Below are 20948 nucleotides of genomic sequence, written 5' to 3' on the forward strand. Positions count from 1 at the left end.
GCCTGGGGGCGTGCCCTGTGTGCCCGGGGTTGGGGGGGGAACGGCAAGGTCCAGCCACAGTGAGAAACACACCGGCACCGAGACCCTCGTGGGCAGTGCCAGGCCCGGGGCGCCCCGCCCCAGGAGCCGCGTTGGGGGCGGGACAGGGCAGGGCGGGGCCGGCACAGGGTGCTGGCTGCCGGCCCGCGGGTCCCCGCGCCTGGCCCGCTCGAGGCCGCGTGGGAGCAGCCGGGCTCAACGGCGCGGCCGCCCAGCGGTCATGGCCACGCATGGGAAGCTACGCCGAGAGCGAGGGCCGCAGGCTGACTATGAGGCGCAGGTCAAAGGTGAGAGGGCACTGGGTGCTCCTGGCCCGTTTCCCCGCGGAGACCCCAAAGGTCGTGGGAGACCCTGCAATGTGCTGGCTGCTGGCCTGGGGCTCGCGGCCTACCCCCAGCAACCTCCGGAGCGGGCTGAGGGAGGGAACCCGAGCCCCCTGCCCGCCTCCTCACGCCCCTTCGGCCTCAACCGCCACTGGTCCCACTTCCTTCCTCCTTCCCTCCATTCCTGTCCTGGTAGCTCTGCTCTCCTAGGTTCTCCCTGCCCCTCAGGAGCCCGAGGAGGAAAGGGGAGCACCTGGTTTCCTTCAAAAAGTGGCATTCTAGCCACCAGAAAGTGGAACACCTTGACTTTGCTGAAGGGGGCTGGGTAAGGGGGTCCAGGGGCTTCAATGGGTGGATTAGTGATGGCTTTACCCTAAGACCACTCCAGTCCTATAGCCCAGTCCCGGTTGCCCTTCTTTGGGCCCTGCGGTGGTTCTGAGTTGAAGGCCACTCTGGGTCCAGCTGGCACAGCGAATGGAGGACTGCAGAGCAGACCTCTTTGGGTTCTGATAAACACTCTGTGCAAATCGCATGCAAATGAGTCTTGCAAACTTAGGCGACAGCTTGTCTCCGGGTCTTATTCAGGGTGTGGTGGCTCTCGCAAAGGGAAGAAAGCCACATCCAAGCACCAGCAGTTTCCTGGTGTCTCAATCACTCGATTTTACCGATGAAGGAGACGCAGCTCAGAGTGTGCTCATGGTCACACAGCACCATAGGTCCTAGGAGGTGTAAGAAAATGAACCTCGAATGTCCTTCCAGTCCAGAGGTGGAGAGTCCAGTGTAATTCTGTGATACAAACAATTTGCACTAGTGTGCACGAGTCCTTCCCGTCTGGTAAAGGTGGGCTGCTGTCCAGACCCAGCTTGATGTGACTGAGCATGGCGAGCCAGCTCTCCAGGCCTTGCTGCATCATCCCTCAGATGGAGAGAGCAATCCCAGCCTGTATCCCCCAAACGTCATGAAGCTGAAGGACTTTGGAAACCCTTCAGTCGGCAGATATGTGTCAGTTCACTCACACCAAAAAGATTGGGCTTTGAGCAAGGCTGTCTTTAGATGTTCGTCGCCTGCTGTGGGCGTCTAATGACTTGAGCTTCTGTTTCCCATCTCCTCCGCTCTCCAGCCCCCGCCAAAGAAACTTCCTACTATGCTACAAAAAGAGGATCAGTATCTCAACACCCGAAATTCTGAAAGGTCAGCACAGTCATGGTTTGGGAGGCTGTCTTTTCTGCTTTGCTTGTCAGCAGAAGTGAGACTGAATGCCTCGCTCACAGGAAATGTTGTTGGGGCCCAGTCCTGGCTCTGCAATGCAAGCAGACATGGATTCCATCCTTTTGACAGATGTTTTGTATGCGTCGGTTCTCTGCCAGGCCCTGAAGATACAGCGAGGAGCACACAAGAAGCCATCCTTGCTCTCATATGGCTCACAGTGGAGGAGACATGTAGTAAACAACTTATCACACAACTTGTTTCAATTATGATGAAAACCACTGTAAAAGAAAAGCGCAGATGTCCAGAAAGGAGATGGGAAGAGGGCCAGACCTAGTTTATGGGGAAGTTGGGAAGGGTTCCCTGATGAGTACACCTCAGCTAAGATCTGAGAGCGGATGCTGCTGTGGCCTAGAGCCTGGGGATTTAGGTAGGTGCCAGCTGTGCTCAGACCCTGCCGACTCACGTCTGCTTGACACCAGGTCTGCTGGATCTCAGCCAAGGCTTGGTTGCACTGAAGAAGAAATGAACATTTTGGTGCTGGCCCAGCGAGCACTACTCACTTATGATAGGTCCCCAGGGAACTATTGTTCCAGGAGGGTGAGCAGATGCCAGTGGACAGCGGGGCAAGCCAGGACATCTCAGCTCTTTCTTGGAATGAAATGAAATTGATTTTTATCTGAAAAAATGTTACCATGATTCAGCGAATAGTCTCATGATTCCAAGTGGCTGAGAGCCCACTCCAGCCGGCCTATGGAGTTGAGTCGGCCCCTGGGGCCGGGCCTCAGACAGTGTAAGGAAACGGCGTTGGTTTCACCTTCAGGAAGCAGTCCCGCCCACCCAGGCTTCCATTAACCCAGCTTGACTCTTAGGTGGAGAGTGCTCCCATTCAGTGTTTGCAGTGAAATGAAAGCATGGGCTTGGTGGCCCCCGGGCCTATCACTGAGCTAGTCCCAGCGGTGGAGTGGGGTGAAGGGGCCACAGCTGGGGTACCTGGAGCCAGGGAGACAGACCCAGGGGTTGAGAGTAGGAAAGGGACCTTCTCCAATGGGAAATCAGAGGAGGAGATGGGAGTGCTGGGCAAGCAGGACCCATGGAGGCTGCCGCAGGCTCCACAGACCCCCTTGGGATGGCACTGATGGGACAGAAGTCCCAAGTGTACCAGTACCGAGTCCTTACCCACAGCCACCCTGGGTCCTGCCACTTCCTGCCTCCTCTAATTCTGGCTCCTGGTCGAAACCCCCAATTTTCTATTGCCTAGATGGGTGCAGTAGTGGCCACTGGGGCTGGGCACTTTTCCTTTGTCACCTGACCCCTGCCCAGGCTCTGAGGGCCCAAGTGGGCCCTGAGAGCAAAGCAGGACCCTATGGCTCCACTGCTGTGGCTGCCCTCTCCCTTGCCGTCTTCTCCCTGCCACCCCCACCGGCACGGCTCTCTTCAGCCATGCTGCCTGCAACAGCCTTCACAGTGCCGTCTGTCTGAACATTCTTCCCCTGGATGTCTCCACGGCCCCTCTGTCACTTCCTTCAGCTCTGTGTTCCAAAGCTGCTTGTTCCTGACCACCTTCCTCTAAAAGAACCCCTCCCTGCTGCCACCTCCTGCTCTGCGTTGTCACCCCTGTTCCCCTGCTGTTCCCCTCACCCACACTGTTCCTATCCCTGCTCCAGGAGGGCAGGAAGTGTGTCTCTGAGTCTAGACCCACTGGGTGTATAATCAACATTCTGCTGAATGAAGACATCAGTTAATGCCCCCTCCCCACCCCCGGCATCTGGACAGCTGTTAGTACAGGGGTGACCCACTTGCTGGAAGCCAAGATACAGGGCTTCTCTCCCTGGGATGCCCAGGGCTTGCCAATGGCTTACTTAAGCTCGTCATTCTCATTGAGGTGGTTCTTTGATTTGGGTCTCTGTGGGGAAAGCGGCATTGCCAAATCAAGCCAGTGATAAGATGTCACAAGCCAGCAGTGTGGGGACCCTGGGTGTGGCTCTCTGCTGAGAGGTGGTGTTGGGGTGCCCTGGAGCTGGGTCATCAGGAGTCGGTACTGGGAACAGAAATCAGCCCCATTGCCTCAGTCCTGTCACTGGTCAGCCCCCACCAGCCAGCCTGGCCCTTGCAGTGGGGCCGCCCTTTCTCCTGGGGGCCGAGGGCCGGGTTTCCAGTTCCCGAGGCTGCAACTTCACGGCAAGTTTGGCAAGAATGCCGTGGCCGCCCCAGCCCTGTGCAGCCCCGTGCGTCCCTGTGTTTATCGGAGAGGCTGCCCTTCCTGGAGTCCTGGGCACTCCAGGGACCGCAAGTGGCAGGGGAAGTTACTGGGGGCTTTCTGGGAAGCAGGGAATCATGGGAAGGCCACGTGACTGATGCCTGGCAGGGATAGGCCCCACTGCGTCTCAGCCCTGGCCCATGGTCCCGTCAATGGCCTTTCTGTTCCTTGGGCCCTGGCCCACCTGGCTGGTTCCCCTTAGCTTCCGCTTGGAGGTCCATTTCCTCAGGCCTGCCCGGAGCCCAGCTGGACTGCTGAGCCCGGTACTGGCCCCTCTCCCCCCGGGGCCAGCATCACCTCCCCGGACTCAGGGGGCCCACAGCCCCAGCCTGAGCTGCCCTCCCACCCTGCAGAGATGCGCTGGCAACTGGGCGAGCAACTGCGATGCCTGGAGCTGCAGGGCGAACTGCGGCGGGAGCTGCTGCAGGAGCTGGCTGAGTTCATGCGGCGCCGCGCCGAGGTTGAGCTTGAGTACTCCCGGGGCCTCGACAAGCTGGTAGAGCGATTCTCCGGCCGTGGAGGCCGCCTCGGGGGCAGCAGTCGGGAGCACCAGAGCTTCCGGTGGGTCCTGGGGCCGGGCAGCTGGGATGGCCGAGGTGGGGGGAGGGGAGGCCCGACGCCCACTCCTGGTCGGTCTGAGCCCCGATCTCCACCCCCTCACCCCCAGGAAGGAGCCGTCCCTGCTGTCGCCCTTGCACTGCTGGGCTGTGTTGTTGCAGCAGACTCGGCAGCAGAGCCGGGAGAGCACAGCCCTCAGCGAGGTGCTGGGCGGGCCCCTGGCCCAGCGCCTGAGCTACATTGCCGAGGATGTGGGGCGCCTGGTCAAGAAGGCAAGACCCCTGCCCTGGGCCCGGGAGGCGGGCAGACCCCAGGATCCAGCGAGGGCAGCCCGTGGATGCTCAAAGCCCAAGTGTCAGGAACGGGAAGGCCCTGGAGGCCAGGGGGAGCTGGTGGGAGCCTGGAGTGCTGAGCTGAGGGCTGGCGGGATGGATGTGGGTGTTGCCCTGGGGCAGGGTGGCACTCAGCTCACCTCCTCCCCAGAGTAAGGATCTGGAGCAACAGCTGCAAGAGGAGCTCCTGGAGGTGGTGTCAGAGCTTCAGATGGTGAGAGCCCGCAATTACAGGGAGGCCGTCACCTCACCTCTCCCAGGGCCAGGCTCAGGGAGAAGGATCAGGTGCCTGGGAGAGACCTGGGTTTCGGGGATGGTAAGCCGGGCCCTTTCTCCCTGCCCCGGGTGCTGAGTGCCTGGGCCAAGTGCTCAAGGCCCAAGTCCCAGATGGGCTGGGAGGAGGACGGGGCGGGCTGCCTGTGGCCACGGCCTTGAGCAGGCCTGCCTGGCCTCGGGCCTCCCTGCAGGCCAAGAAGACCTATCAGGTCTACCACACGGAGAGCCTGAGTGCTGAGGCCAAGCTCCGTGAAGCCGAGCGGCAGGAGGAGAAGCGGGCAGGCCGAAGTGCCACCGCCACCACCACCAGCACCGAGTCTGGGCCTCTCCGCAAGGGCTCCGTCAAGAAGGGAGGGCGGCTGGTGGAGAAGGTGGGCCTGGGAGGCACCTGTCTGTGTCCAAAGGCTCTGGCTCCTGGCCTTTGTCCTTTCACGTCCTCAACCCTCATTGGGCCCTGCAGGGAGGTGGTGTGTGCATCAGGAAAGCAGGTCTGGCTCTTGGGGTGGGGGACTCCCCAGGCTCGGTTGGTAGACACAGGGGGCAGGAGAACGGCCTCTAGGTCCAGGACAGCCCACATGCTCCCCTCCTTGCAAACCCAGCTGGCAAAAGAGCGATCCCAAGCCTGGGGGTCCTGCCTCCCACCCATCCTCGCCTCATACAGTGCTGGGAGATCTTAGAGGAGTGAGGGGACACGTTGGATGCGGGGGCCGAGTGATCAGCGGGGAGGACACATGTTCTAGGTGGTCCCCGAAGGAAGGATGGGGAAGTGGAGGCTGGCAGGATTTAGGAATGAAGACCCTTTCAACTTCTGGGCTACATAGTTTGAGGGGCCCAGTGGGATAGTGGGGGAGCTGTCCAAATGGGGAAGGAAGGGGTGGGGAGTGTGTGTCGAGGGTGGTGGGTACACGGGAGGCAGGGCTGGGGTATTCGGCCATGTGGATGACCCGGGGGCTCATGTGATCCTGAGCAGCGTCACGCCAAGTTCTTGGAGCACAAACTCAAGTGCACAAAGGCTCGCAATGAGTACCTGCTAAGCCTGGCCAGCGTCAACGCCGCCGTCAGCAACTACTACCTGCGAGACGTCATGGACCTGATGGATGTGAGTGTGGGGTGTGGGGAGGGGTCCGGAGGGGTCCGGGCGCCCGTGCCCCGAGCCCTCCCAAGCCGTGTCCTCGCTTGTTCCCCAGTGTTGTGACACAGGATTCCACCTGGCCCTGGGCCAAGTGCTCCGGAGCTACACAGCTGCAGAGAGCCGCATCCAAGCCTCCCAGATGCAGGGCCTGGGCAGCCTGGAGGAGGCCGTGGATGCCCTGGATCCTGTAGGTGACAAGGCCAAGGTGCTGGAGGTGCACGCTATCGCCTTCTGTCCCCCGCTGCGTTTCGACTACCAGCCCCACGAGGGGGATGAGGTGAGGGTCTCTGCCCAGCCTTCAGGAAAATGGCTTTGTGTTCTGATCTTCACTGTGATGGTAGCTGAGTGGAATGGATTTCCTTCCCTTTGCTGAGACCTCAAACCTCTTGAATGCCACTTACTTCTCAGACCCTTGTGCAGTGGCCTCAAGGCAAATGGGGTTCTGGAGTTTCTGCACTTGCATTGAAGCAAGCAGACCTCCCCAACCCACTTCTGCGGTACAACTAGTGAACACAACATCCCCCACAAGGGCAAACATAGCCAGCATGGCAGCAATTTTGAGGCCGGCTTGTTGGTGGTAGACAGCTGCCTGTATACTGTTCTTTTGGTGGTTCTGTGTGCTTTAGACATTTCACAATGCAAACTTGGGAGGGAAAGAAACCATGCCAACACTAGCATATAACTAGGCATCTTCTTTTTTGGCCGCACCATGTGGCATGGGGGACCCTAGTTCCCTAACCAGGAATAGAACCTGTGCCCCCTGCAGTGGACCTCCAGGGAATTCCTCACTAGGGCACCTTTTTATGCATCTCTGAGCTGTACTCTCCTTTACCAGTTTATCCTCATCAGCATGGACTGGGATTACACTGGATTGTAATGTACACTGGGGTTCCACTGACCTTTTTCTTTTTTTTTTTTTTTTGCTTATTTCATTTGTATTTTGACCGAAGTCATATCTGATAAAGTCAAATGTTACTCAAGGCATTCAAGGGCACACCGCCCTTCTCTGACCCACCCTTCCTGTTCCTGATTCCCACTCCCCAGATGCAGCCACTTCCCAGTCTTCTAGCGGCCGCTGCTGCTGCAGACAATGCATCAGGTGCTGCTTGTGCTTTGCAGCTTGTCAGAGGCCCTACAATCCCCTTCCATGGACGATTAAGGCTCCACCCCACATCACCACCGTCTGTCTCCACCACATCAGGCAATCTTTTCTCTTCAGAGACCTGCTGTGGAGCCATGCAGTCCCAGCTTGTAGGCCTTGATTGACTTCTAGGCCAGCACAGTCCAGGACCTTTCTTTCCCCATTGTCCTGAGCTTCCCTGCATTAGACCCTCTGCATCCCAGATCACGTGTCTTCCTCTGTTTTGTTTTATTACCTTGTTTTCACAGACATCTTCCTACATACTTTCCTGACTTAGACTGTCTGAAAAAAAATGCCCGTATTCTGTTCTTGAAATTGGTTGGTAGTTTACCTGGGTGTAGAAGTCAAGGTTGAAAAGCATTTTCTTTTTTGAATGTTCAAAGTATCCCTCCAAGTTTTCAGTAGTATTGTGGGTGAGAAGTTCAGCTGCCGTTCTGATTTCTGCACTGTTGTCTGTCACCTGTAATTGTTCTCGTTGAAGCTTTTAGGATAGTCCTTTTCCCTCATGTACAATTTTATAATGATGTACCTTGGGGATCCTTTTGCCTTCATGGTGCTGGGCCACCCGTGGGCTTTGTCAGTACAGAAACTTAAGTCTTAAGGTTTTGAGCTCATATTGTTCCTTTGGTAATTTCCGTCCCTTAATTTTCTTTGTGCTTGCTTTCAAGAATTCTTGTAATTAGATATTGAACCTCATGGGTTGTCTAATTTCGTTATCTTTTATCTTTCCTATTTCTCATCACTACAACTTTTATGTTTATTAATACTATATAGGTATATTTAAAATTTTTATTTGGCTGCATTGTGTCTTTAGTTGTGGCATGAAAGAGCTTTCTCTACTTGTGGCATGTGGACTCCAGAGCTCGAGGACTCAGCACTGCATACATGTGAGATCTTAGTTCCCAGACCAAGGATTGAACCCAAATCTTCTGCATTGGAAGGCAGATTCTTAACCACTGGGCCACCAGGGAAGTCCCATCACTATACCTTTTAATTCTGTTCTCTTAGAGATTTTTTTGACTTATCTCTGCCCACCCCTTTTTAATTTTTCTTAAAAATTTACTTTCATAAGTTTTTAAAAAAGTTTTGGTTTGTTTTACATGTTCTTATTTAAAATAGCCCTTTGTTCTTGTTTCATGGATATAGTATATTCTCAAATTTTTCTGAAATGTTTATCATTTTTCTTGATATTCCCGTGTCCCCTACATTTTTTCTGTTTTCTTGCATTGCTCTCTGTCTTCCACTTAATTTTTTTAGATTTTTTTTTGTGGACCATTTTTAAAGTCTTTATGGAATTTGTTAGAGTATTGCTTCTGTTTTGTATTTTGTTTGTTGGCCTTGAGGCATGTGGGATCTTAGCCCCCTGACCAGGGATCGAACCTGCATTCTGTGCATTGGAAGGCAAAGTCTTAATCACTGGACCACCAGGGAAGTCCCTATGTCTTCTACTTTAGAGCTATCCCTCAGATTGCTGCCAGTTCTTGGCTGTCAGTTCCTATTCCCGAGGAGGCACTGAGAGATAGATTAGGTATTTGGTATGTGTGAGAAGAGCTTGTCAACAGTGGTTTTCCCCACAGGGTGGCCGGGTAGGGACTTGGAATGTTCTGTGATGCTCGCTTTCAGCACGGGGAACTGGAGGTGTCTCAGCTGCTGGAAAGAACTTCAAGGACTTGGGGGAGGGGCTCGGCTCTCACTTGGAGGCTGTCAGGAGGCAGGGGTGACTCTGATTCTGTGTCTTAATAAATCTTCTCAAGAAGAGGGGGCGGAGGTGGGTAGAAAGAGGCTAGAGCAGTCATTAGCGAGGAGGGAAACGCCCGGCACTCTAGCCGGGCCAGCGGGAGGTTTGGTAATTTTTGTGGCTTGGACGAAGTTCTTGTTCTGGTCCGTGCTTGGATGTGCTGATGAGGTGATCTTGTTTTTATCTTCAGCCGCCATGGCCAGAGAGTGGCTTTGTGTGATGCTGATGCTCTGTGACGTTCCTTATGTCTGACAGGTCCACGCCGAGGCACAGATGGTGGTGGCTGCTGTGCCTGTTCATCAGGACTAGTCTCTGATTTATCCTTTCCAAAGAGTCACTTTCTCGTGATCTGCCCATCATGTGGGCTTGAGGGGGGTGGGTCTTCTCACATCAGCGTTTCCTAGAGCCTGGATAGAAATATTTCATTGCTGCTAAGTCGCTTCAGTCATGTACGACTCTGTACAACCCCAAAGACGGCAGCCCACCAGGCTCCCCCGTCCCTGGGATTCTCCAGGCAAGAACACTGGAGTGGGTTGCCATTTCCTTCTCCAATGCATGAAAGTGAAAAGTGAAAGTGAAGTCGCTCAGTCATGTCTGACTCTTAGCGACCCCATGGACTGCAGCCCACCAGGCTCCTCTATCCATGGGATTTTCCAGGCAAGAGCACCAGAGTGGGGTGCCATTGCCTTCTCCGTGACTGCTCTAGGCACCTCATATAAGTAGAGTCTTATACTTTTTGTCCTGTTTTTTTGTTTTTTTACAAAAGGCTTATTTCACTGAGTATAATGTCCTCAGGGTTCACCCATGTTGAAACATGTATGAGAATTTCCTCCCTTTTTACTGCTGAATAATATTCTACATGGAGACACCACCCTTTGCTTATCCACCCGTCAGGGGCTGGACACTTGGGGTGCTTCCACCTTTGGGCTATTATGAGTAGCGCTGCAAGTACATCCATGCATGAGTCTCAGTGCTCATGAGTGTACACTGCCTTCTTCTCAGAAGGGGTCCCTGCTTCAGATCTGGCTGGACCAGGTGTCAAGGCTGGTGACCCTCTGCAGTAGCCCCCGAGGCAGTGAAAATCAGCCCCAGAAACCTCTGCGCCTGCTGCACAGCCCATCCCGGTGTCTCAGGTGCGGCCCTAACTGCCCCCCACCCAATGCTGCACCCTGCAGGTTGCTGAGATCCAGGTTGAGATGGAGCTGCGGGATGAGATTCTGCCCAGAGCCCAGAATATCCAGAGCCGCCTGGACCGCCAGACCATCGAGACAGAGGAGGTACAGGATGGCCTAGACACACGGAGCCAGATGGCCGTGATCTCCTTTTCCCCTTCCTTCTGACTCAACCTCCTTGTTCTTCGTCTCTCCCCTATTTCTTCCCGCCTGGGTGCCATCTCCTCCCAAGGTGAATAAGACGCTGAAGGCCACACTGCAGGCCCTGCTGGAGGTGGTGGCGTCAGAAGACAGCGACATGCTCGACTCCTTCCAGGCCAGCCTGTCCACCGAGTCCCTCAAGTCCACCAGCTCGGACCCGGGGGCTCGGCAGGCTGGCCGGCGGCGGGGCCAGCAGCAGGAGACTGAGACCTTCTACATCACGGTGGGGAGGTGGTGCTAGACCAGGAGGGCGGGTGGGGTGGTGGGGGCCAGGGAGGGCCAGGGCTAGGACTAAAGCCCTGGGCTCTTTCCGGGGGCTTGGCAGAAACTCCAGGAGTACCTGAGTGGACGGAGTATCCTTGCCAAGCTGCAGGCCAAGCATGAGAAACTGCAGGACGCCATCCAGCGAGGTGGGCCCCCTGCCTCGCCACCCCCAGGGCCGGGAGCAGCCCAGCCATGGTGTGGCTCTTCTCCTGCGGCCTCTCCCTGGCCAGAGAGGGTGCTGGGCACACAGGAAGGAAGCCAGCCAGGGTCTCGGCCCCCATCCTGCTCTTTGTCCTGCGGCTGCCCTCACCTGTAGGCTGCCCTGTTCCTCTGCCATGTGCCGAGAAACCTCCTGGCCTGAGGCACACCAACCCTTTCTCCTTCCCAGGTGACAAGGAAGACCGGGAGGTGACTTGGTGAGTCCTTCGAGAGGGACCAGTTTGTTCTAAGGACCCATGGTATCCCCACCTCCCCTCTGCTTGTTCCTCGGTGGCCTTAGTTTCCTACTTATTTTGCCCAGAGGGTTCTGGAATAACTTGCGAGCCCCAGCATCCAGTTGGGCTGGGCTGGGGGGTCCAGGCAGCCTAGTATCCAGGCCTGGTCCCCTCAGAGGCAGCTCCTGTTCACCGCGACAGGACCCAGTACACACAGAGAAAACTCCAGAAGAGCCGTGCCCCCCGCCCCAGCTCCCAGTATAACCAGAAACTCTTCGGGGGAGACATGGAGAAGTTTATCCAGGTACTTGCCTTACCCTTCAACCGAGTGCAGGCCCCTTCCTGCTTCAGCCGTGCCTCCAGCCCTGGGGCCCCTGTGAACCCGAATGAGTTACCACGAGCTGAGGACTTACCAGGAGCACGGATACCCGCAGGCCCCACTTCTGGGATGCTTGCTAGGGAGGGAAGTCAGGAAAGCACCAGAGATCAGAAAAGGAGAAATGACACTATTGTTTGAGGCGATGATTCAGTCTCTCACCGTTCAGAAGAATCAGCAGGTTATTTAAGTGAACAAACCCAAGGTTCATGATATTGCTTGATTTGAGGTCAGCAGAGAGAGTTGGGTGGCATTTCCACTCCATAGCAGGAAACAGATAAAATGTCAGGCACGGCACCAGGGATCAGACACCCCCCCCTCCACCGGGCATACATCTCCCTAGCCTTGTTTCTGACTGCAGAATGCATTAAGACAAAATGAAAATGAGTGAGTGGCAAGGTGTGCCGCGCCATACCCACCATGGAGGGCACTCTCTCTGTCCTTGTCCGCAGAGCTCAGGCCAGCCCGTGCCCCTGGTGGTGGAGAGCTGTGTCCGCTTCATTAACCTCAATGGTGAGTGAGATCTGGGGCCTCCCGCCTCTGGCCTGCCCCGCCCCTCGCAAGATTGGAGGGGCGGGGGTGAGGAGGAGGTTTGGTGCCCACCAGTTTTCCATCCTCCCACAGGCCTGCAGCATGAGGGCATCTTCCGGGTGTCGGGTGCCCAGCCCCAGATCTCGGAGATCCGTGATGCTTTTGAGAGAGGTGGGGACCGGTGAGGTGGGGCGGAGGGTGGGGAGGCTGGGAGAGCCGGTGTCACGGGCCTCTCTCCTCGCCCCCTCCCAGGAGAGGACCCGCTGGTGGAGGGCTGCACCGCCCATGACCTGGACTCGGTGGCGGGCGTGCTGAAACTCTACTTCCGGAGCTTGCAGCCCCCCATATTCCCACCAGACCTGTTTGGAGAGCTGCTGGCTTCTGCAGGTGAGCCAGGGGCCTGGGGGTGGGGTGGGGTTGGGGGGCTCCCCACTCCCTAGTGGCCACCTTGCCCGGGCTCATGGCTTCTCCCTGGGGTGATGGCCTTGTCTGCAGAGCTGGAGGCTGTGGCCGAGCGGGTGGAACACGTGGCTGGCCTCCTGGCCCGGCTGCCCAGACCCGTGCTGGTGGTCTTGCGGTACCTCTTCACCTTCCTCAACCAGTGAGTGCTTCTGGGGAATGGGCGGGAGCTCGGGCATCCCAGGTTGGGGCGTGGTGATGCCGAGCCAGGAGCTCCATGCCTATGACCTGTCTGTACCCCCAGCCTGGCCCAGTACAGTGATGAGAACATGATGGACCCCTACAACCTGGCCGTGTGCTTTGGGCCGACGCTGCTGCCCATCCCTGCTGGGCAGGACCCAGTGGCTTTGCAAGGCCGTGTCAACCAGCTGGTGCAGACCCTCATCATCCAGCCTGGACGGGTCTTCCCGGCCCCGGCCCAGCTGCCCGGCCCCGTCTATGAGAAGTGCATGGCACCACCTTCTGCCAGCTGCTTGGGGTAGGCTCTTGGTGCCGCCAGGAGAGAGAGACTGGCTGCAGGGGGCACCCTGAGGATGTTCAGCCACCTCGCTCTTCTCTGGACTACAGGGATGCCCAGTTGGAGGGCCCGACGGGGGACAACGAGTTGGAGCTGGAGCCGGGGACCTCAGCCCAGGAGGAGGGTAGGGGTGGGGAAGGACAGCCCCATGGGGTCCCTGGCCAGGGCATCCACGCAACCCCCCACCTCACTTGCATCTCTTCTCCTCCCCAGACCTGGAGGGTGTCGTGGAGGCTGTGGCTTGCTTTGCCTACACAGGCCGCACGGCCCAGGAGCTGACCTTCCAGCGCGGGGACATCTTGCGGCTGCACGAGCGGGCGTCAGGCGACTGGTGGCGGGGCGAGCACGCGGGGGCACGGGGGCTCATCCCCCACAAGTATATCACTCTGCCTGCGGGGTGAGTTTGGAGGCTCTCCTTCCAGCCCCCCCTCCACCCCCGGGCTTCCAGCCCTTCCCGCATGCCGAGTCCCAGGTTCCGCAGGCCCAGGCTGTGCCTTGCTGACCGCTGGCCCGCACTGTGCCCTCTGCCCTGCAGACCCCAAACCCAGAGTGAGCATTCCAAGTGTCTTGTCTTTCCATCTCCAGAGCAGAGAAGCTTGCGGCAGGCCAGGGGCTGCTGGCCGCCGGGGACCTGCTGAGCAGCTCAGAGGGGCTCCCCATGGTGGAGCTCGTCCAGAGGTGAGCAGGAGCAGGGAAGACCCCTTCTGGGCCTTGCTTGCCCATCCCAGGCTGGAGGCAGGATGGCCAGGGACCAGCTTTGCTGTTTCTTTCCCTTTCCCATGCCCTGGGCTGGGAGAAGCCCCTGCCTGGGAGCGCGGGGCCTCCCAAGGGCCCCCTCTAGGCTCCCTGTCTGTGCCCTGCAGGCCAGAGCCGTGCACCCCACCTGAGATCCCTCTTGGTATCCCCGGGAGTCACTCTGGGTACCGACGGCCCTGCGTGGTCCCAGCATCCCCAGAACGACACGTGGAGGTGGATAAGGTAAGCGCTGGGGATGGTCATGTGGCAAGAGGGGTGCACCTCCCCAGGGGTGGGTTCTCTGCTTCCCCTTACAAGCCACTGTTCCTGCCTGAGGTTCAAGTCTGACCCTCCTGATCGCAGACACACTGGCCGAGCCCAGCCTAGAGAGGGGCAGGCCGGTAAGGGGGTGAGCTTGGTGGGGAGGGACTGGCCTGGAGGCAAGGTAGTGGGAGACCTGGGGGAGAGCAGTCACACATTTAGGCCTCACGTTTGGTTCCTGAGTGGGAAGCAGCACATGGGACAGGCTTCAAGGCTGGCATCTAGAGCCAGGCTAGGTGACAGGTGGTAACATGGCAGGCGCTTTGTGAGCCAGAGAAGATGAAAGAGACAGATGGAAAAGCGGCTGAGGGAGGTGGTGAACTGGGGAGCCTGGCGGGGTCATGGTTCTTACAGGAGGGCAGAGAGCAGGTGCCAGATGGGGCCCTGGTGTGGGGTGCAGCCTGGGGAGACCCAGCTGCCTGCTCTGCCCACTGGCCCAAGCAAACCCCTTTGTGGGCTCCTGGTGGGCACTGCCAGAAGCCCTGGGGGACAATGTGAGCCTGGGGACAATGTGAGCCTGGGGACAGAGAGTGAGAGAGCCCACCATGTCCCAGGTGTGGCCTGGCGACCGGGCCTGGGTACCGGGGACAGAGGGGTGATCGGGGACACACATGTGTGGTGGCCGGGGGAGGATGGGCCAGGGGTGGGGGGCAGAGCATCCATGAGACCCCAGGGCAGGTGGTCGGTAGGCTGGGCCAGGCGGGCTGTGGGGGAGCCCTGGCCTGGGACGTCGGGGCACTTGAGAGGCTGAGGGCCCCCCAAGCCAGGGGGTGGTGGCTGTGATCTCTGCCAGGGAGAGAGTGGGGAGAGGATGGGTACCCAGGGCCCACCCTGAGGGGCTCCCATTTGAAGGCTGAGCTAATCACTGCAGTCCACAGAGGCAGTGGCTGTGGACTTTGTTTCAGGGGGCAGAGGAGTTCAGAGGATCAGCAGGCCTGACTCCTGGGTCAGGTCACTGTCCTGGGGGCAGGGGACCGACTGGGCAGGTGGGGCCCACTTGTGCCAACATCCTGCGTTTCTCTCCTCTCCGCCAGGCTGTGGCACAGACCATGGACTCTGTGTTTAAGGAGCTCTTGGGGAAGACCGCCCTCCGTCAGGGCCTCGGACCGGGCACCAACAACTCTTCGAGCCCCAGGCCTCGCAGCCCGAAGCCTCCAGGTTGTGGGCGCCTGGGCAAGAACAAAGGCTTCTCGCGGGGCCCTGGTGCCCCGGCCTCACCCTCGACCTCCCATCCCCAGGGCCTAGACTCACCATTCAAGTCCCACTGAAGGGCCCCCTCATCCTCTGTAGGCCCTGCCCCAGCCCAGGGCAAAACCGGCCAGGCGCCCCCAACCCTTTGCTTCTCCCTGGCCCTGTCCGGCATACCTGCTCGTGACCCTCTGCAGAGAGGAGGAAGTGGCCGCTCCAGCTCACCCCTGCCTTCCCTCTCTGGCTTGGGCCCCTCTGGGAGGCTGCTGCAGTGGGAGGCAGGGGCAGGCCCCTCCTGGCCCTGGGTGTGAGGGCTCGTGGCTGGTTGTCACCCTTGACAGCCAGTAGGTGGCGGGTGCCTTTGCTCAGCTGAGGGCGCCAGCCTGGTGGGGGTTGACAGGCATTGGCAACCATTCATAAAGTCCTGTGCATTGACTCCCAGATGCGAGCCAGTTCTCTGTCTGGCTGGGAGGGGTGGGTGGTTGGAAGGTGGGTACAGGGTCAGCCTCTTGGCACCCCCAGCACTCGAGGCCGGGGCACCCAGCTTCTGGGGCTTCTTGGCACAGGGCTGTGTGGCTTGGGGACCTGCATCTTGGAAGTCCCGTCTCCTGTGTGGTAGGTTCCAGATCCGTGCACATGTCTGTGGGTGTAGGAGGGGCCTGAGAATCTCTCTGCACTTCCCCCACATTTAATGCAATAAACATGCATGAATTTTTTAAAATACCATCCTTGTAGAAAAGGGGGACAAAAAGAAGCAAATATAGAAAAATATGGGAAACCTATTGAAAATGTGTTCATTTCTCCAGTACCCCAGTATCCAAAGAGACTCACCAGGTGGAAAATGAGCCGGAGTTTTTATGAGGCAAGGTCAGAAGGGAGGGCCAAGGGGGACAAGACAGGGTGGGGGCAAGGATGGCCCCTGACCCAACCGCCTTTTTTTGCCCCCTGGGCCCCCAGGACTTCCACTGGCTGGCTGCATGTCTCGGCCGGGCCCCCGTGGAGCCAGTTTGTGGGCGGTCAGCTGAGTTCCGTGGAGCCTCTAGAAGGAAAGCAGCGCCCACCCCCACTGCCCCCGCTGCCACCCCGATTTCTCAGGAGGGGGTGTCCTTGGCCAAGAAGGAGCTGGCTGTGGCGCATGACTCTTCTTGGGGCCCCGGGCTGGGCGGGGTGCGCCTCCAGGTGCAGCAGAGCAGGCTTCGCAGCTCGGAGGAGACGCTGCTGCTGAAGGAGGCGTAGATCCAGGGGTTGGTACAGCTGTTGAGGCTGGCCAGCAGCATGAGCAACACGAAGGGAGGCCCTGTGTGGGGCGGGAATCGGGGCTGGGGCTGAGGGGGCCTCGAGGTCAGCGTACCTAGGCTCGAAGGCCATGCTGGCTGCGTTGGGGGGGTGGAGGGGGATGAAGGTGCACATGCACCAGGATTGGGTGGGCCCCGCAGCCCCAGCCATCGCCACGCACCTTCCCGCGGTGCCTCCGGGTCCCACGCGGCCCACAGCTGCACAAGGAAGAAGGGCGCCCAGCACAGCACGTACACTATGACGATTACCAGCGTCATCCTCACTGTCTTGGCCACGGCCGCCGACACCCGGGCTCCCTCGGCAGGGCCGCCCGGCCGGCACCCTCGGCGGGGCCCGCCGGCCCTCGGCACTGGCCCCGGCCCCAGGCTGGCATGAATCTCCCGGAAGATGAGCACCTGACAGGCAGCAATACCCAGGGCAGGAGCCACAAACACCATCAGGGCGATCCAGGTGACATAGGCGCGGAGGCCCCAGGGCTCGGCAAAGTGGGCCCAGCAGTCAAGGACCCCGCTACCATCCACGTCACGCTGGGCAAAGATGAAGAGCTGGGGCAGGCTGAGGAGCAGCGAGAAGGCCCAGGCCAGCAGCACCGGCCGGTTCCAATGAGTGCCACCTCCGTGGCGGTGTGCCAGCATGGGGCGGCAGATGGCACGGTGGCGGTCCAGCGTCATGGCCAGGATCATGTAGGAGGAGGCATACATGCCCACCATCTGCAGGTACTTGACTGCCCGGCACAGGGCATCGGGCCCACGGAAGCGGTCGGTGGCATCCCAGGCCAGCTGGGGCAGCACTTGGAACAGAGCTACGGCCAGGTCGGCCAGGCACAGGTGGCCGATGAAGACGTGCATCGGTGCCCAGCGGCCCCGCCGGCCCCGCCGCACCAGGGCCCCCAAAACCAGGCCATTGCTCAGGGCCACGGCCACGAAGACGGTGGAGAGCAGGGCCAGCTCTGCCTGGGCTAGCAGCGGGTCCCGGGCAGTCAACAGCTCCCCTTCACTGCTGTTGCCTGCTGGGGTAGGTTGAGAGAGGTGCCAGGGCACAGCTGGGCAGAGGTGGGGGCAGAGGGCCAAGTCAGTGAGTCTATTCTGCCCGGGCACCAGGCCGCTGTCAACCTGGGCCCTCTGTTTCCCTCCAGCCTCCTCCCTCCTGGCTCCTGGCCTTCCAGCACAACACACGTCGTCCAACACCCCCCACCCCCGCAACCACCTCAAACCTCATGTGGTGGGGAGGAAAGGGCAGCCCCAGGCCCAGGTGAACCAGAGGGCCAGCTCTTTCCAGTGAGGGAGGCAGGCTGAGTTGGGGGCACCGAGGGACAGGAAACTTACCTGAGGTGGTGGATGCCATGAACATGGCAGGGCGTGCAGGAGTCCTGAATGCCTGGGGAAGACGAGGTTGTGAGCTCAGCCTCCCACCCAAGGGGCCAGCCGTGCTGCACAGAGTCTCTGGATAAGGGTCCTTAGAGCCTTGGCCGGGGTGGTGGGGTGGGGGCCTGTGCGTGTGACTCTGTGTGTGTGTCTGTGAGACTGTGTGTGTGACTCGTGTGTGTGTGAGAGAGACTCTCTGTGTGTGTGTGAGACTGTGTGTGTTTGACTGTGTGTGTGTGCGTTCATTCTCATGTCCGGGCCCTGGGGGGTACGTCTTAGCCTAATCGACGTTGGTGAGGTCTGGCCACTGAGGCAGACACAGACCTTGGCGCCCATGACCGGGCCGGGGAAGATGGCGCCAGGGGTCATCAGACAGATGGACGAACCCAGCCTAAGACCCATCCAGGCAGCCCATGAGAAGCAAGGCAGACATACAGACCACCCCCACCTCCTGCCCTGACAGAGGCCCAGAGAGGGAACCGTTGGAGGGCTGGGGGCAGGGTAGGAGGGCTGCTACGTCCCCCTTACCTGGCTGGACTCCCGGGCTCCTGGGCAGCTGGGCGGCAGCGGGCGTAAAGGTGGCCCCAGAGCTCAGATCGGCTTTCCATGGGCGGCCCCGCCCCAGCCAGTCCTCTGGGAGTGACCAGCTCAGGAGGGGACTTCCTCCCCCACCTCCGCAAGCCTCCTGGCCTCTGGTACCGGGAAGTAGGCTCCTGGCCTCCTCTGCTTCCCTTCCTGGCCTGCCCAAGCCATCCCAGGTCTGTCCCTGGGGCCCCAGGCTGCCCCTAAGAAGGCCTGAGCCCTCCTGAGCTGGCCCTGGCTACCCCCCAACACCCCCCCTACACAACGCCTTATGACAATGTCGGGTCTGCAGAGCTCTGGGCCATCCCCGAGTTCACTGTCTTATTTTCAAAGTGGGGTAGCTGCGACCAGAGACGCACTGGCTCAGTGCCACACAGCTTTCTCGTGGCAAAGCCTGACTCCCCTTTGCCGGGACAGGCTCCTCTGGCTCCTACTAGGCAGAGGGAGGGCTTGTCCCCAGCCAGTGAAGGCCCCTCCCATCCTCAATTAGGCCTCCCGGAGATGAGGGCCAGAGATGATGGGTGGGAAGGCGGTGGAGTGAGGTCCTGCCAGCTCCCTCCCCTGAGGCTCTGTGGGAGGCCAGACACCCCGCCTCCCCTCACAGCTATCTGTCCGTCTCTGTACCCCACATCCCATCTCCCCCCCCACCTTGCGCTTCCTCAGCCTCCAGGACCCCCTCCCCTCCAGCCCATTATTTCCGCCCCTCGCCAGCCCTCTCGTGCCTGACCTCCCTCAGTCCAGGCTGGCCCAGCCCAGCCCCAGGAAGCGGCCTACACACCACACGGAGCCTGGCTCCAGGCTGACATTGGCCCTGTCTTCCTGTTTGTCCGTCTTCCCTGTTGACCTGCGAGGTTAGAGACCAAAACGGCCTCTCCCAGAATAGGCCCGGGTATAGCCCAGGCCAGGCCTCCTCCTGGCCAGACTCTGGCAGCACCAGTAGGGAGACATTAGGACAGGGGTCCACCCAACCTTATGCACCACACACAGCACACACCACATGCCACAAACACCACACACCCACACAGCACACACACCGCACACAGTACACAGCACATACCCACACACCACACACACACACACCACACACACACATACCACACAAACCATACCCACACACATCCACACCACATACCCACATCACGCACCCACACACAGCACGCAGGACACACAGCACACACTGTACACAGCACACACCCACACATACCACACACCACACAAACCACACCCACACACATACACACTACATACCCACACTGCACACCCACACCATGCACCCACACACAGCACACAACACACACATTACACAGCAGCACACGCCCACACACAGCACACACCCACATCACACACCCACACATAGCATATCACACTTGCATCATGTTCAGTATTCATACAGCACACAGTACGTTCACACACTGCTTGTACACATGCTCCACCCCACACCCCTACAGTACACATGGGTATTTATAATGGTTTTTTCTATTTGGGAGCCGGTTGTAGAATACCAGCTCCGCATGTCTGAACACATCAGCCATACTTCCTAACAACAAGAGCATCCTCACTTTCTGCCTGTAACCACATGAGTGTTATTAACCCAGAAGCATAGAAAGAACTTTTCAGCTGCCATCTGGATCTACTAAAAAAGTAGAAAGTGGAGTTCCCAGGTAAGATTATAGAACAGATTTTTCAAAGGAAAACTGTAAGCCACTGGGAAAAACTCACATCACATCACACTGACTCAATGGACATGAGTTTGAGCAAATCCCAGGAGACAGTGGAGGGTAGAGGAGCCTGGCGTGCTGCAGTCCCCAGGGTCACAGAGTCAGACACGACTTAGTGACTGAAACAACACACTACCACTCCGTGTGTCTTTCTTCTTGCCTTGTGTCCCTGTGTGCCTCATAGGACCCCAGTCCCCAGGACTCCCCCATCGGCCTGGGAATCTGAGATACCTGCTTTGCCACTCCCCCACTGCGTGACTCTGGAAGGCTGTGACCAGCTCTCTGTGACTCAGCTTGCCCCTCTGTAAAATTGGAATCCAGTGACTGAAAGTTGAGCCCTGGATCTAGGATGGGCAGAGACCTGAGCCGGCTGATGATAAAGTGCCAACCCCATCACCTCCTTACAGGGTTCTCTGCCCAGACCCAAACGGGGCCCCACAGGGCTGGATTCTGGTGGCGAGCTGGTGCAGGGCCGGGGACCATCTCTGCTCCCTGTGTTCCTTGTTTCCTGTTGTCAAGAGTCCAGGGAAAGTCACAGGGAAGGCCCCTCCCTGCGGCTTTCTCTGGGTTCCAAGAAACAAGAGGAGGAATTTGTGTCTACACCAAGGCCAGGGTGTGAAGGGAAGCAAGTGCTGGGGACCTCTGGAAGGCACAGACAGACCCCGAGGCCAGTGGCTATGCCTGGAGAGAGACTCTGGCCTCCCCTGGCCCCTTGAGAGCCTGGGCTGAGTCCTGCTGCCTGCAGCAGAGACCTATGAGAGAGAGACACCCCAGGAGGCCCCTGC

General features: G+C 58.8%; 2 protein-coding genes across 4 annotated transcripts; one reads left to right on the forward strand and one right to left on the reverse strand.

Moving 5' to 3' along the window:
* The first annotated feature begins 153 nt into the window (after window positions 1–153).
* ARHGAP4 (Rho GTPase activating protein 4) lies at window positions 154–15985 on the forward strand. Of its 2 annotated transcripts, XM_006043660.4 has the most exons (23): window positions 177–326; window positions 1483–1553; window positions 4182–4389; window positions 4496–4658; window positions 4870–4932; window positions 5186–5365; window positions 5965–6093; window positions 6182–6403; window positions 10181–10282; window positions 10410–10601; window positions 10704–10788; window positions 11031–11058; window positions 11278–11380; window positions 11905–11965; window positions 12077–12154; window positions 12236–12370; window positions 12479–12584; window positions 12687–12920; window positions 13010–13083; window positions 13173–13356; window positions 13545–13637; window positions 13823–13937; window positions 15050–15985. In XM_006043660.4, exons 3-23 carry the CDS (start codon window positions 4184–4186, stop codon window positions 15281–15283), a joined length of 2787 nt encoding a protein of 928 aa, XP_006043722.1. In that variant the 5' UTR covers window positions 177–326; window positions 1483–1553; window positions 4182–4183; the 3' UTR covers window positions 15284–15985. The 2 variants fall into 2 exon arrangements, with proteins under 2 accessions (XP_006043721.1, XP_006043722.1); XM_006043659.4 differs by lacking the exon at window positions 1483–1553 and having other exon boundaries at window positions 154–326.
* Window positions 15986–16038: 53 nt separating this feature from the next.
* Window positions 16039–18870, reverse strand: AVPR2 (arginine vasopressin receptor 2). Of its 2 annotated transcripts, none has more exons than XM_025275950.3 (4): window positions 18392–18870; window positions 17825–17876; window positions 16660–17508; window positions 16039–16500 (listed from the first exon to the last, which is right to left on the reverse strand). In XM_025275950.3, the coding sequence occupies exons 2-4, from the start codon at window positions 17847–17849 to the stop codon at window positions 16295–16297; spliced, it is 1080 nt and encodes a 359-aa protein (XP_025131735.1). In that variant the 5' UTR covers window positions 17850–17876; window positions 18392–18870; the 3' UTR covers window positions 16039–16294. The 2 variants fall into 2 exon arrangements, with proteins under 2 accessions (XP_025131735.1, XP_006043723.1); XM_006043661.4 differs by having other exon boundaries at window positions 16660–17541; window positions 18392–18868.
* Window positions 18871–20948: the final 2078 nt, after the last annotated feature.

This window comes from Bubalus bubalis, chromosome X, assembly GCF_019923935.1.
Source record: "Bubalus bubalis isolate 160015118507 breed Murrah chromosome X, NDDB_SH_1, whole genome shotgun sequence".
Taxonomy (NCBI): Eukaryota; Metazoa; Chordata; class Mammalia; order Artiodactyla; family Bovidae; genus Bubalus; species Bubalus bubalis.

Coding starts and splice junctions, on each gene's coding strand:
- AVPR2 (XM_006043661.4), bottom strand. CDS start 17,849: ATGTTCATGGCATCCACCACCTCAG. Junction 17,542..17,824: donor CATGGCATCCACCACCTCAG/GTAAGTTTCCTG, acceptor ACCTCTGCCCAG/CTGTGCCCTGGCACCTCTCT. Junction 16,501..16,659: donor CCCGGAGGCACCGCGGGAAG/GTGCGTGGCGAT, acceptor CGCCCCACACAG/GGCCTCCCTTCGTGTTGCTC.
- ARHGAP4 (XM_006043659.4), top strand. CDS start 260: ATGGCCACGCATGGGAAGCTACGCCGAGAGCGAGGGCCGCAGGCTGAC. Junction 327..4,181: donor CTATGAGGCGCAGGTCAAAG/GTGAGAGGGCAC, acceptor CCCACCCTGCAG/AGATGCGCTGGCAACTGGGC. Junction 13,084..13,172: donor GACCTCAGCCCAGGAGGAGG/GTAGGGGTGGGG, acceptor TCTCCTCCCCAG/ACCTGGAGGGTGTCGTGGAG.